This window comes from Acipenser ruthenus, chromosome 15 (assembly GCF_902713425.1).
Source record: "Acipenser ruthenus chromosome 15, fAciRut3.2 maternal haplotype, whole genome shotgun sequence".
NCBI classification, from domain to species: domain Eukaryota; kingdom Metazoa; phylum Chordata; class Actinopteri; order Acipenseriformes; family Acipenseridae; genus Acipenser; species Acipenser ruthenus.
In genome coordinates, this window is record NC_081203.1 from 26,054,993 (window position 1) to 26,068,171 (window position 13,179).

Sequence of the window (13,179 nt, forward strand, 5' to 3'; positions counted from 1 at the left end):
ACATTTTGTGTATTACAAGTTCCAACAAGCTGCTGTCCAATGAATACAGAAAACATATTGTACAGCACTAATTAATTTTGAGTAATGCTTGAGGACTTCCATTGGGATATCCAGCAATGGCTTTACTAGGATGAAGACTGAGGGATATGTCTTCAACAATTATACACGCTCAAAGAAATATAAACCACGTCAGTACTGTTTTGTGAATAACATGTTAAAAAAATATTCCCTATGGGTGGCTCAAATGTCCTAACACGAGGTTACTTGATGGGTGTATTTCTTCCTGATTAGATCAAGTGTTTTGTCAAAACAGCACATAGATCTCGCTTTTTTTTTTTACCTCTGGAATCCAAGAGTACAATTCACTTGGGGTCTTATCCAATATCCGACTACTGTCCTCCACAACTAGAATCTTGTTTGACACCGACCCAAACTGCTCTGATTGACAAAAAGTTAATTAGCGAGTGTTGTTTACTGTCTAGTTATGTTCCAGTCAGAGGACACATCAGCCAACTTTAAGGGATGTGCTGGATGATTAGCGACTGAGGTCATTTCGCTAGTCTTGAAAACATTTTAAGCAACATTGGTAGGTATGTTTAAGCTCTACTTAAATCTATTTCTGCTGGTTTCACAGATCCCTTACCTTACTTAAGGTAACATTACGTAGCCTAAGACTTGTAATAAAACCAGGGTCTGAGAAACTAACCGTTTGGAAACCCTGGCAACAATATATACTGTGTGATGTGCAATACCTATTAGAAAAATGCTCATTTTTATAACAAATTAGGAAGGCTTGAATTTTGCTACAAAAATGCTTTCCTTGTCAAATGGCCACCTTTGAGCAAAAGAAGAGGATAGAGCGTGGCAGGAGTGTTTTTTTCTGGATTGCTTGTAGTAAAAGATGTCAGCACAAGATACTGCAAACTTTCTCCAGGGAGTTCAATGAAGTGGCTTGATGAACAGCCAGACAACTATGGCAGGGCATCTGTGGCATATAAATGTAAATCCTAGGTGGCCTGGAATAGCTCTCTGAATAGATCTACTGTACTATATTACCTCATCAGTAGCCTCTGTCTATTCATGGAAAAATACAAGAATAATATATTTCAATAGGAAATCCCTCATGTATCATATTTTATGGAAAGGGAAACCTGTAGAAGTGCCTGGTCAATTCAAATGAATAAAAAAAAAAGTCACTGTACATATTAAATAACAGAAGGCTTTTTGGAATTTGGGCTTAAATTCTATAACAATTAGTAGCCCAACATCACATATTGTTCACATGACTAAGGGCATAGACGATAAGGAAGTTGTTATTTTTTTTATTAATTTTCTGATGATTTTATTTTAAAAGATCATATTTAATAGAACAGATCACTGTATTAGATACTCTACACTATTTCATTTTCAAAGGTATAGTTGGGGGTTTATTTTTTGTTTACATACTGTAGCTGAGAGATTTGTTAAGAGTAGAAAACCATTGCAGAGACTGACATCAACATGGTCACCGGATCCTAATAATACTATACAAGTACATTGTTAAGTCTGCTTTTTTATATTGAAATTTAAATGTTTTAAGTCTAGAGGGATTTTGTGTATATGTAGCCAGGATGTACCAACACTTGTTTTGCATTAAAACATGCAAAGACAGGCAATTATTATCTGTCCTAGATGGTAAAAATAAATCCTTCTGATTACACTCGAACTAGAGGAGCAATTTGCCTCTCCACCCTCAGATACAGTACTGTACATGGCCTTTATGTTCTTTTCCAACAATACGCCAGCAATGTGGTAGGAGAGAGCACCGGACTGCTATACTATGAGGCTCACAAATATTTTCAGTTAAAGTTGAGGAATGAATTTCCATCTGATTTATGAAAATCTGTGAATAAAACAATCTGGATTATATAACAAAAAAAAAAAAAAAACATAGCTAATATACAAATATCAAAATGAATACAGCAAAAGTAAAAGTTCTGTGTTTTCTTGTTAACACTACAGGGTGTTCTTCACCACTCTTTGGATCCTGCCCAAGCACCACCAGTCTTGGATTTCTGCACCATGTTACTTAAATTACAAATAAAATAAAAGAACACAGGCTCCTGAGATTCAGCTTTTTTGAAGCTCCTTTAGTTTCCCTCTCACAGGACTGTATGAATATTAACGCATGACAAAACATACTGCTTAGGTACCATTTGCCAGCTGAAAGTACACCCTCAAATTTACGTTTGATCGCCTCCACTGAGGACTCCTCTAAATATACATTTCTTTCAATTACTATTTTAGTACCCATTCATTTGCCACATTTATCTATTGCATTAATGAATGACTTCCCAGCAGCTTAGCAAAGACTATATGCTCCATAGGCATGTCAGGGAATGGCAAAGTATTTGAAGTGATTGATGAGGTTTGTGATTAAAAGGATGGCAAACTATATACCAGTCATAAAGATGCTTATTCAGTTGATCTAAATGATGGCAGATGTAACATTTTATTTGTTTGGTTTTAGCATTTTACTGCATCAACATTTAATAAATATGGGCATGGCTCAATATAATAGGGTTCTCATTTGCCTGTGGGCAGGAAGGTGCCAACTACTATTGTAGTATACCATCCTCATTATCATGCATGTCAGGAATACATACAGTACGATAAGGCATGTGGTATGTCTCTCAAAACTGCAGTTTCATCATTCAGCTTGGAATCCTGTTTCTCCGACTGATGTCAGCAAATCTGGAGCAGAATTAAATGATTAACTATTACTCACTTACTGTTGTGCCATTTCATGCTACCGCTGTAGTAAGATTACTGTACTTTGCTGGTGAGAGTGTAAGGGAGGAGTGATATTATTTTAAACATGGCAAAATATTGAGCAGATATAAATAGTCAGTACTGTTTCAATATATTCCTACTAAAAATGACCTTGGAGTTTAGCCTCCTCTAGTGCATGACCCTAATGCCTCGTTTAAGGGTCTCAGCTACATCATGAACATCCAAATATACTGAGCTCCAATCCCAGATCACCTCTAATACATGACTATTTTATGTGACTCCACACACAGGTCTTTAACCATTCTCTCTGAGATACCCAAGTGAATTAGAAAACATCACATTGTGACGTGAATTCCATATGCTTCATATTAAATAATCCAGTGATTTACCACACCACTGGCAAATGAATCACTGTTTGAATTTCAAGCCAAAGGCCGAGAGAATTGTCCCTGTCTACAGCATTACAGCAGGTTATCACTTGCTCCTAATGAAACCTTTAAAAGAAAAAAACATTTAAAACCTAGGTGGACTTAAAACAGGTCCAAATAAATACACACTCAAAAAAGTCACTGCTATATAAAATATTCTTTTTATCTTATATAATATACCTTTACAGTAATAAACAATGCTACTTTTAGAAAATGTATTTGTACATGTGATTTTGGCACTATGGAGTTGCTAGCCTGTGTAACACTCGGAGAAGAACATGGGCAATTTGAATTCCTTGTAATACTTTAAATCAATACTTTCACCATCAGAACAGTACGGGTTATCTGACATTTTGGACATGCACTATGGAGAGGTGGTCCTAAAGCACAATATATTCTGGAGGCTATAGTTCCGTAATATAAAGTGGTACTTAGCTTTGCAAAGCATTTGTAAAGAAACTATAAAATGGCCTTAATTAGGGAAATCAAAATTAGGCAGGTTTTATGCATAAGAGACAGTTTTATGCATATTAAATCAGTATGTGACTGCAGCACAAAAAAAGCAGCTGGAGACAACAAGATCTTAGGTCACCGTCTTGATTCAGGCTAACATACTGAATTCCCCATTGAGAAATGTTTTAAATATACTTACAAACAGATGCCATTAATGACTTTATGGACACGTACTGGTATGGCCATAAGAAATATGTATTTAAAGCTTTCACTTCAAAGCTGTCCCTTTAAATAGGTATGTCTAGCACTATTTGGCACCCTAGAACCGATATGATCTGATCAATTCTGTATCCTATATTATCAACAACAGGAAACAAAACATGATTGTTAAAAAACAGGGTGGGAGCTATAGTTTGCATCCCAACAGCCTTCCCAGCAATCCATTCATTAAGTTATCCGCTCAGCAGATAATTTTGGATTATCTCCCCAAATCAAGTATTCTGTTTCTCCGAAGTGTTTATCCATTTTCGCTCCCATGATTACCTTGTCAGTGCAAGCTGTTTGATGGATGACCACATTCAAGACATCCTCTGAAACCCTACTAGGAAACTCTGGGTGGCTACAGAACCAGAGCTGTTGACATTACCTGACAGGCATATAAAGGTCATGTAGTCTCCCTGCCCTCCCGTGGCAAGGAAAGGGATCTTTTTCTTCATTCTCCTTTTGACCTGGACTGCTCCGAGCATTTTCTCATCATGTGGTGCAAAAACCTCCTTGTTGATGGCAGATTTGGCACTCATTGTCGGCTGGACACACGTCAAACAGCAGACTTAACTGTAAGGAGAAGAACATGTACAAAATATATTATTCGTCTCAAGGATTTCTGCTTACCAGACGTGGATAATGACACCGTAGATTTGGGATGATAAATACATGGATGGTCAGGCTTATTGCAAAAGCCAAACTACCCCAATTACTTCTGTATTGGACGACTAAAAGTTGCTACAAAAGTTGTGAAATACACAAACCTAACTTAACAAGTTCAATCTAAACCAATTATTGTGTTATACTGTTGTTCTTTAAAATACTTTATTAGTCTTTGATGTGTACATTCCCAGCTCATTTCACATGCCCCGATTAGCATTCTTGGACTATCCAATTGTACTTTCGGTAAGGATTTGAAGATTAAAAAAAAGCTGGATAATTAAGGTAACTTAACTTTGGGGGAAGTTACTGCAATGGGTAGTATCCATGTAATTATACTGTACCTTTTGCAATTTAAGTATTTTTTTATACTGTTTCTACCCAGTAGGTAAGGATATTAAAAAAGTCATTTAATGTAGTAGCAGCTCCCCTTATGTGTGTATTTCCACCCATGAAATGAATTAATTCTATCCATTTTACAGTTCTAGCATTGTATTTCTGCTGTGCTATCAGAAACTGTCCTGTAGGAATAATCCAACGCTCTGGTCAATTTCAGAACAACAGAAGTGTCAAGGGAATAAATGTCATGGTAAATCTGTAAAGAGTCACCCATCTCTCAGGGCTGTAGAACATACTTTTAAAGAAGGATCATTGGATGTTGTCCACTTTCTCATATTAAGTGATTACAAAAACAATATGCTTGAATGCCGTCACGTATGGTGTATTCTTACACAGGGAGTCTAAAGGCTTTAGGTGACTTAAAACACTCTGGAATTGCTTTTAACCCTCCCAATGAGATCCAAGGCCCTAAACGAATCAACATAAGTTTGATGACTCACTTCACTTTAGCGCCAAGAATTTGCAATGAGTTTATGAATGGAAAATGTTAGATTACAGATCACAGAAAACTGAGTATGCAACTGGTTTTGCTTCCTCTGATGCAGAGGATAGTTGCAGCTTTGTGGAGGTATCAAAGCCTGGTTACTTTACAATGATCAGCTATAAGAGAACATGCACCTGCTACAGTTCAGGCTCCAGATCTTCCAGTGGGTGTCACTATTGAGTGTAAAGAAAAAATAAAGAAAAAACAACTTACTTGTGAGAAATATATAATAGAAAAGCTACCACAAAATATATCCCTACAGTATAAAAACACTAGTAAATGGTATCCAAGATGTTTTACATACAATATGGGAAACAAGAAAACTGATTCATCTAACCTACTTTACTCCTTAGAAACTATGAAAACCAAGGGGGGTGCAAAGGTTTTATGTTCAACTTCACTGCAACAAGCAAGGCACTGTGAACCGAAAACAGCAGGTACACTACTGTCAGCTATTTGTCCCAGTTTTTGATAAAGGACTGTATGTTTACAATACAAACAGGCTAGTAGCGAAACAGCAAACACAATTGGAGATCATGCTTGAGCTACAAGGGAGCAAAGTGGTCCAACAGAAATGGAGAAAGAAGGATATAGAAAAAATGACATATAAGCATTCAAATACTGCTGTTCGGTGCTGAAATATATACTATTTATTACAGTGTACATATATATATATATATATATATATATATATATATATATATACAGCTCTGGAAAAAATTAAGAGACCACTGCAAAATTATCAGTTTCTCTGGTTTTACTATTTATAGGTATGTGTTTGGGTAAAATGAACATTTTTGTTTTATTCTATAAACTACTGACAACATTTCTCCCAAATTCCAAATAAAAATATTGTCATTTAGAGCATTTATTTGCAGAAGGAAGCAAGTTTTCTTCCAGGACAACCTTGTACTTGGCTTGATTCATGCCAAAGCTGCCCGATTCCAGCCTTGCTGAAGCACCCCCAGATCATCACCGATCCTCCACCACATTTCACAGTGGGTGCGAGACACTGTGGCTTGTAGGCCTCTCCAGGTCTCCGTCTAACCATTAGACGACCAGGTGTTGGGCAAAGCTGAAAATTGGACTCATCTGGGGGTGCTTCAGCAAGGCTGGAAATCGGGCAGATTTGTCTTTGTGAAGGACGCATGAATCAAGCCAAGTACAAGGTTGTCCTGGAAGAAAACTTGCTTCCTTCTGCTCTGACAATGTTCCCCAACTCTGAGGATTGGTTTTTCCAGCAGGACAATGCTCCATGCCACACAGCCAGGTCAATCAAGGTGTGGATGGAGGACCACCAGATCAAGACCCTGTCATGGCCAGCCCAATCTCCAGACCTGAACCCCATTGAAAACCTCTGGAATGTGATCAAGAGGAAGATGGATGGTCACAAGCCATCAAACAAAGCCGAGCTGCTTGAATTTTTGCGCCAGGAGTGGCATAAAGTCACCCAACATCAATGTGAAAGACTTGTGGAGAGCATGCCAAGACGCATGAAAGCTATGCTTGAAAATCAGGGTTATTCCACCAAATATTGATTTCTGAACTCTTCCTAAGTTAAAACATTAGTATTGTTTTGTTTAAAAATGAATATGAACTTATTTTCTTTGCATTATTCGAGGTCTGACAACACTACATCTTTTTTGTTATTTTGACCAGTTGTCATTTTCTGCAAATAAATGCTCTAAATGACAATATTTTTATTTGGAATTTGGGAGAAATGTTTTCAGTAGTTTATAGAATAAAACAAAAATGTTCATTTTACCCAAATACATACCTATAAATAGTAAAACCAGAGAAACTGATAATTTTGCAGTGGTCTCAATTTTTTCCAGAGCTATATATATATATATATATATATATATATATATATATATATATATATATATATATATATATATATAAAAAGGCTAAGGGGCATGGTATGATTTGTACAGTAGTGTCAGCTTTTACAGGAAATCAGAAGTCTGGCAGGAAGCCAGGAACTTTTTTTATTTCAGTTTCAACTCGTCAACCTTTTACAATGCTTTTCATGACAGATTGTCATAAATTGCAGGTCAAAACAGTGTCTTGTACACACAGCATTTGTGTAGTCCAACTGGCAGCCAATCACAGAGCACCAAAAAGCTGCAGCTGTCATTAAATATTAACAGATAGGATTGATTGGGAGTTATACAATCTGTAAAAGCACAAAGCTACAGCCCTGCAACATCATTCTGGTTTAGCTCAACTTGTCATTAACAAGAAAACAGTCTGCTTTGTCCACACAGACACCCCACCCCTGTGCAAAAAGAAGACCTGTTGATCTTAAAGACTGGACCTATTGAAAAACCACTGACACTACCTTAATTGTCTAAAATAATATTAAGAATTGATGGCATACTCTGCATGATATTTTAATACAAGTACATAAAATGTGTAATAACAGGACAATCCAGTTTACCAATAATAAAAAATACAGGGAACCAATTTGGCAGATTCAACAGAGATCTACAGCATAAATAAATAATTATATTATACTTTATTATAAGCCAAATACAGTAGAAGGCCAGAAGCTGAAGGGCGATTCTATTACACCGATAGTTCAAATCAAGTTAGCACTTGTGACATAGGCTTCTATTTTAATGTGCATATCCTTTGCCATAATTACTGTTTAATATCAGCCTTTGAAAATGTCATGATCAACCAAACTCAGAAACAGAATCAGAGTTTGGCATTAAGATTGTTTCATTTGCACCCACCAGGGCATACACAGGTGCACAGGGGAGTAAAAATGTTTCTGAATATGCATGACATGCCCCATATTGACGTGTTGTTTTACTCATTGGTTCATTCCCATTGAAAACAACTGAAAACCCTTAAAGTATTAATTTAGCTAGGTTAGAGTGAGATACAACCCAACGACATCAGTGATATTTAGTCCCGTGCAAACCATCCATTTATTTTTATCTCAGATAATTCTCAGAGGTCCTCTGATTTCTTTTTTTACAGGACATTGGGACCTGCTGTCAATTGACCATGCGAATTGACCATGTCAGTGTTATATTAGAATTGATACAGCATTTCCGGGGGTAATCACCTCAAAGCAACACCAGCCTTTACAATAAATCATAGTACAATATTAAAATTGGTACGATCTGTTCTCAGGTTCTACAGTTCAGTAAAACACAACGACTGGGTAACCAAATTGGGGATCGGGTGAAAATACAAAACATAATGGGCGCAACTTAAATGAATGCTTTGAATGGTGCATTTGAAGGTATGTATGGAAATACATATCACTCAAGCGATGAAATAGTTATTCTCGCCATTGGTACAACAAAGAGTTATTCACTGTTTACAAATCCTACACAATAGCACCTCCTCTGGCCACAACATGTCATTTCATTTTGAATTCACCGACTTGATGAAAACTAATCCACGTCTGGGACGTTACTAGACATCCTTTGCTTTTGACCATCTCTGAGGATACCTGCTTTTTAATCCTGCGTGAATCATGCTTAAGAATAACTTAAACAAGTAATGTAATTTGCATACAAAACATGCATAAAACAGCAGGTCCAAAATGTTTAAATTGTAAATAACATGAATTGAAAACAGCAGGTACAGTACTGTCAGCTATTTTCTATAGGAAATTGCCATTTTGGTTATAGTTTTCAATAAAGCATTGAACATGGAACACATCTTTCTCCCTATTGCAAAGTGCCCAGCACTTCATTCTGGAGCCTCAAATACAATTCCCATTCCCTTCTAAAACTGCTGCATCAAACTGATTTTTTCAGTGCCAGCAAAATGCCCTTCAGCTACTATAGTCAATCAATGCATTGGTTTTATTTATTCTGAAACTAAATGGCAGACTCCTACAGTATGTTCCCCTGGGTAAAATACCCTATTGTTTTTTCCCTTGACACCTACAAAACCCATCTGAAGGAGACTAGATGGACAGTCAACTCCAGTTTAATGTGGAATTCGTGTTGGGTCCCAATCCAAACCCTTAACAGAACAGGAGGTGAGAAGGGTGCATTCCACATGCTTTTAACAAATGTTTCTTTCCATCTTTCTACACTCTCAGACAATGACAATCTGGTTTCTCATTGGCTCAGACACAGAAAAAATGCAGTCTATTAAAACTAACTGCATCCCAAGCTCAGAAACCTTAACTGGAAAACCATTTACACAAAAATGCCAGGAATTTGTGATTGCATAGGCTCATAATGCTTTGCATGCCCAACCAAAATCCTTCGCTTCCATTATATTTCTCTCCACGGAAGACAACATTTTGTATGCTTTAAATAAGTACAGTATGTGTAACAAATGAAAGCAGGCTTTATAGCTTGAAGCCAAGGTTTAACAGTTTTATCAAGAGATCAATACCATGGTCCCAGAGTGTCACCTAGCAAAGTTGTTATTCTTCTACAGGGAGCTTCACCATGGCTTTGGCGATCCCATTGGTGATCCAAAACCAACAGCGATTGTTTTTTCTCATTACGATACTAGCCAGACACCTGGAAGGTACCTCGTCCTCTGATAGCTGTTAGCTCACCAACATCTGCAATTGGGCTTCAGGGTATACAACTTGGGTCTCCTGAGCTATTGTGGGAAATTCTAAATTGAAGAGAAAATCGGGGGTAAAAGAACATATAAAAAAGCCTTAGCTGACAATCTTAACCAGGAAGTGCTGCATTGGCATTTTTATTCAAGTCGGTTTTGTGAGGGAAGTCGCATTGGGCTTGTTCACCTCATCACATTCCATGGACAGCTACTGGTCTGGTGTCCGAAAAGTCCAGGCGGAGACATCCAAGGTTGAACCCTTGCCTTGATTGGTCACATTGGTTGCTTAAGATTGGTGGGCGAAAAGAGGCGAGAACGGAGTCGACCTTAGAGGTTAGGCAACATTGGAATTCAGCATTTCACTCGGTAGAAAAAACATGGGCAAAATGAAGCTATAGTGACAAATGAGCAAAGGTTTCACTGTGCCCCTTTAATTGTACTGACAAGTTTAAACACCAGTTGCAGCTTGATTGTGCTGCAGTTACTATAAAGCAGAAACTACATTAGCCTATTTTATTTAAATAGCGCTTTTTAATTGCAGTGGATATTTCAATTCTGGAGAAAGATATACACTTAGTTTGTGTGGAACAGAAAAATGTGGTATTTATAGACAGATGTCCCACCATAATCAAAAGAAAGGCAAACATACCACTACAAGATATATACTGTACTGTAGTGTTTCTAGCACCTGTTTCAAGATACGACGAAGCAGCAAAGTTGTATAAGCAAACATTCAAAATTGTAATGTTTAACTTCCTTTTCCAAACTGCAAAACATAATGGAAGCGTTCTCTCCAGCTGTATTTTGCAGTTCCTTTGCTTTCAGTTTGGAAAACTGCCCTGTGTTCCATTGGCTGAAGAATCCCTGAATGACATCATTAAACATACTAAAATTAGTAATTCACTATATGCTTTGCAGTCTAAACAACGGATCTTCACCTTTGGTGATAAAAGGGCTGCCTTGATTAATAAATTATATTTTTAAATGGTTGACTTTTATATATATATATATATATATATATATATATATATATATATATATATATATAAATAACATGGATAAAAGAAAACATTGTAAAGGAAAAAAAAAAAACCTATGGCTAAAATAAAGACTTATCAGCTATTCTATATCCTTGTTTGTTCAGCACTAAAACAAATTTGTGATGGGCTGTATAATCCCATCCAGGAGTACTGCATAAACAAACTCAATGTAGAGTTAGGAGTGCCGCTTGTAAAAGTCTTTGACAAATGTGTAGACAAAAATGTACAGTATTCCTCGTGTCTTCAATTGACTCTTGTAACATGTCTCCCTAACATAAGTGAGGACAAAAACAGCATGCACATTTGCTTAAGAAACGTACTTGTGTCTAATGATATTCTTTATTGTGTACAACACAGGAACATACTATGACTTGAACCAAATTCTTTCCAAAGGGGTATGTTTGTGACGAGTCCATCCACTTTAAACACTCAGTCGTGTACTAAAAAGCAACTCCGTTATATATATATATATATATATATATATATATATAAATTCTGCAAGTCAAATTCAACTGTGAGATTGACACTGTATTCCCATTAATTTATCAAGAAGTACTGTACCCATTCAACCAGAATTTACAAAACCGTGGCAACAGAAGAGACACGCGTCTTGGATTACCATTTTTTCAGGTTTGCACTAAGGAAAACAATGTCAAAATCGGCTGTCATTTAACTGTCCAGTACAGCTGTAAAAGTAACGTTCCTGACTCGATTACAGAACTGCACTGTGTTTCTGTTTTTAAAAGGTCTAAAAGTTAAAAGGGTACGCTACTAATTGGTACATCCCCACAAGTTTAGTTTCCCGTGTTGAGTAGTGTAGTGTTTGTACTATTTCACAGACCAGTTTACACCTGGAATGTGTCATTTCCTGCAGGTAAACACACACCACACCACGCTAGCAGCACTTAATAATTTATAGGAATTCAAAATAGCACTGCTTAAAAATGTAAGCAACGAATGTGTATTGTACATGCGCGTATTTAAACGTAATTAGACATGCATGTACAGTCAGTAACTCATCCCAATCGAGAAACACCGTCCACAGCCACACCAATTTATTACTACTAGCCTACATGTTTCGTTTCGTTTTGCTACAGCCTCGACTGTGTTTTATAAAGCCAACATTAAACAAACAACAACAACAATAATAGTAGTAATAATAATAATAATAATAATAATAATAATAATAATAATAATAATAATAATCTTAAGTGCTATCTTGATACTACAGGCTTTAATATGATTCACTCTTTAATGCCAAGTCTAAGCTGTGTAGTTGCAGTTGAAAAACAGCTGTTTACTGTCTGTAGTTTAAAACTTGGTCAGTAGTAATAACCGAGTAAGGTAAGGTTTAACTGGCATATGCTTCCGGTCTGTGTAAGTTATCCGTATTTTATTTAAACAGTATAACCAATTTAGAAATAAACTGTAGTTACAAGTGTTGGGAGATTGGACATAACACAACAGAAGACGACTGCTGGCGATGAGAAACACCGTATTTATATCAGCTCTTTAGTTTACTAAAACTAGCATTCTACATATAGGCGATTTCAAACTTACATTACAGAACAAAAACATTATGATTTTACCTTACCCAGACGTTAAAGTTATTTTTAAAGTATCATCGGTAAATCAAAGTATAAACTGCAGCATGTCCGAGGGAAGAAAAACCTACCACTTTTAACGTTGACTTTTTTCCGCGTGTAACTAACTCGCTTCGGATTGTTTAAATCAGACCGCATCCATCAGTTCCTGCTGATATCTAGTTAGATGTGTTGGTATCATCTCGGTTTAAAATAAAAAATAATCCAGAAGTATGTTTGCCAGTACGAGTTGTAATACTCAATCCTACAGCAGCATCCAGCCAGTCACTACCCTACTGGAAGAATACAGCAACTCCGTCCAAATAGTTTGGAACCAAAAGTCACGTGCCACATGATAACCACGTGTACTGCTGCTCTTAAAGAGCAAATTAAGCTTATTAAAAAAAGAGTACAATTTTTGTAAATCCCGTGCTCATAGCTGATGCTACTATATCGCTTTAGTTCACATTACAGGCAGAAGCAGAACAACAACTTCTGTTCGTTCTATCCCCACTTTCAACTGTGAGTGTTTCAAAAACGAGTAT

At 36.7% G+C, this 13,179-nt stretch overlaps 1 protein-coding gene across 2 annotated transcripts in view; it reads right to left on the reverse strand.

Moving 5' to 3' along the window:
* LOC117417231 (syntaxin-binding protein 6) overlaps positions 1–12,977 on the reverse strand; it is a 49,806-nt gene extending 36,829 nt beyond the window's left edge. Inside the window, exons 1-2 of one of the 2 annotated variants that reach the window (XM_034905501.2) lie at positions 12,727–12,975; positions 4,300–4,487 (exon numbers count right to left, since the gene is read on the reverse strand). In XM_034905501.2, the coding sequence (XP_034761392.1) occupies positions 4,300–4,453 (154 nt within the window). In that variant the 5' untranslated portion in view covers positions 4,454–4,487; positions 12,727–12,975. Of the gene's footprint in view, positions 1–4,299; positions 4,488–12,726 lie in introns of both variants that reach the window. The other variant, XM_058987631.1, reaches the window with a different exon arrangement.
* Positions 12,978–13,179: the final 202 nt, after the last annotated feature.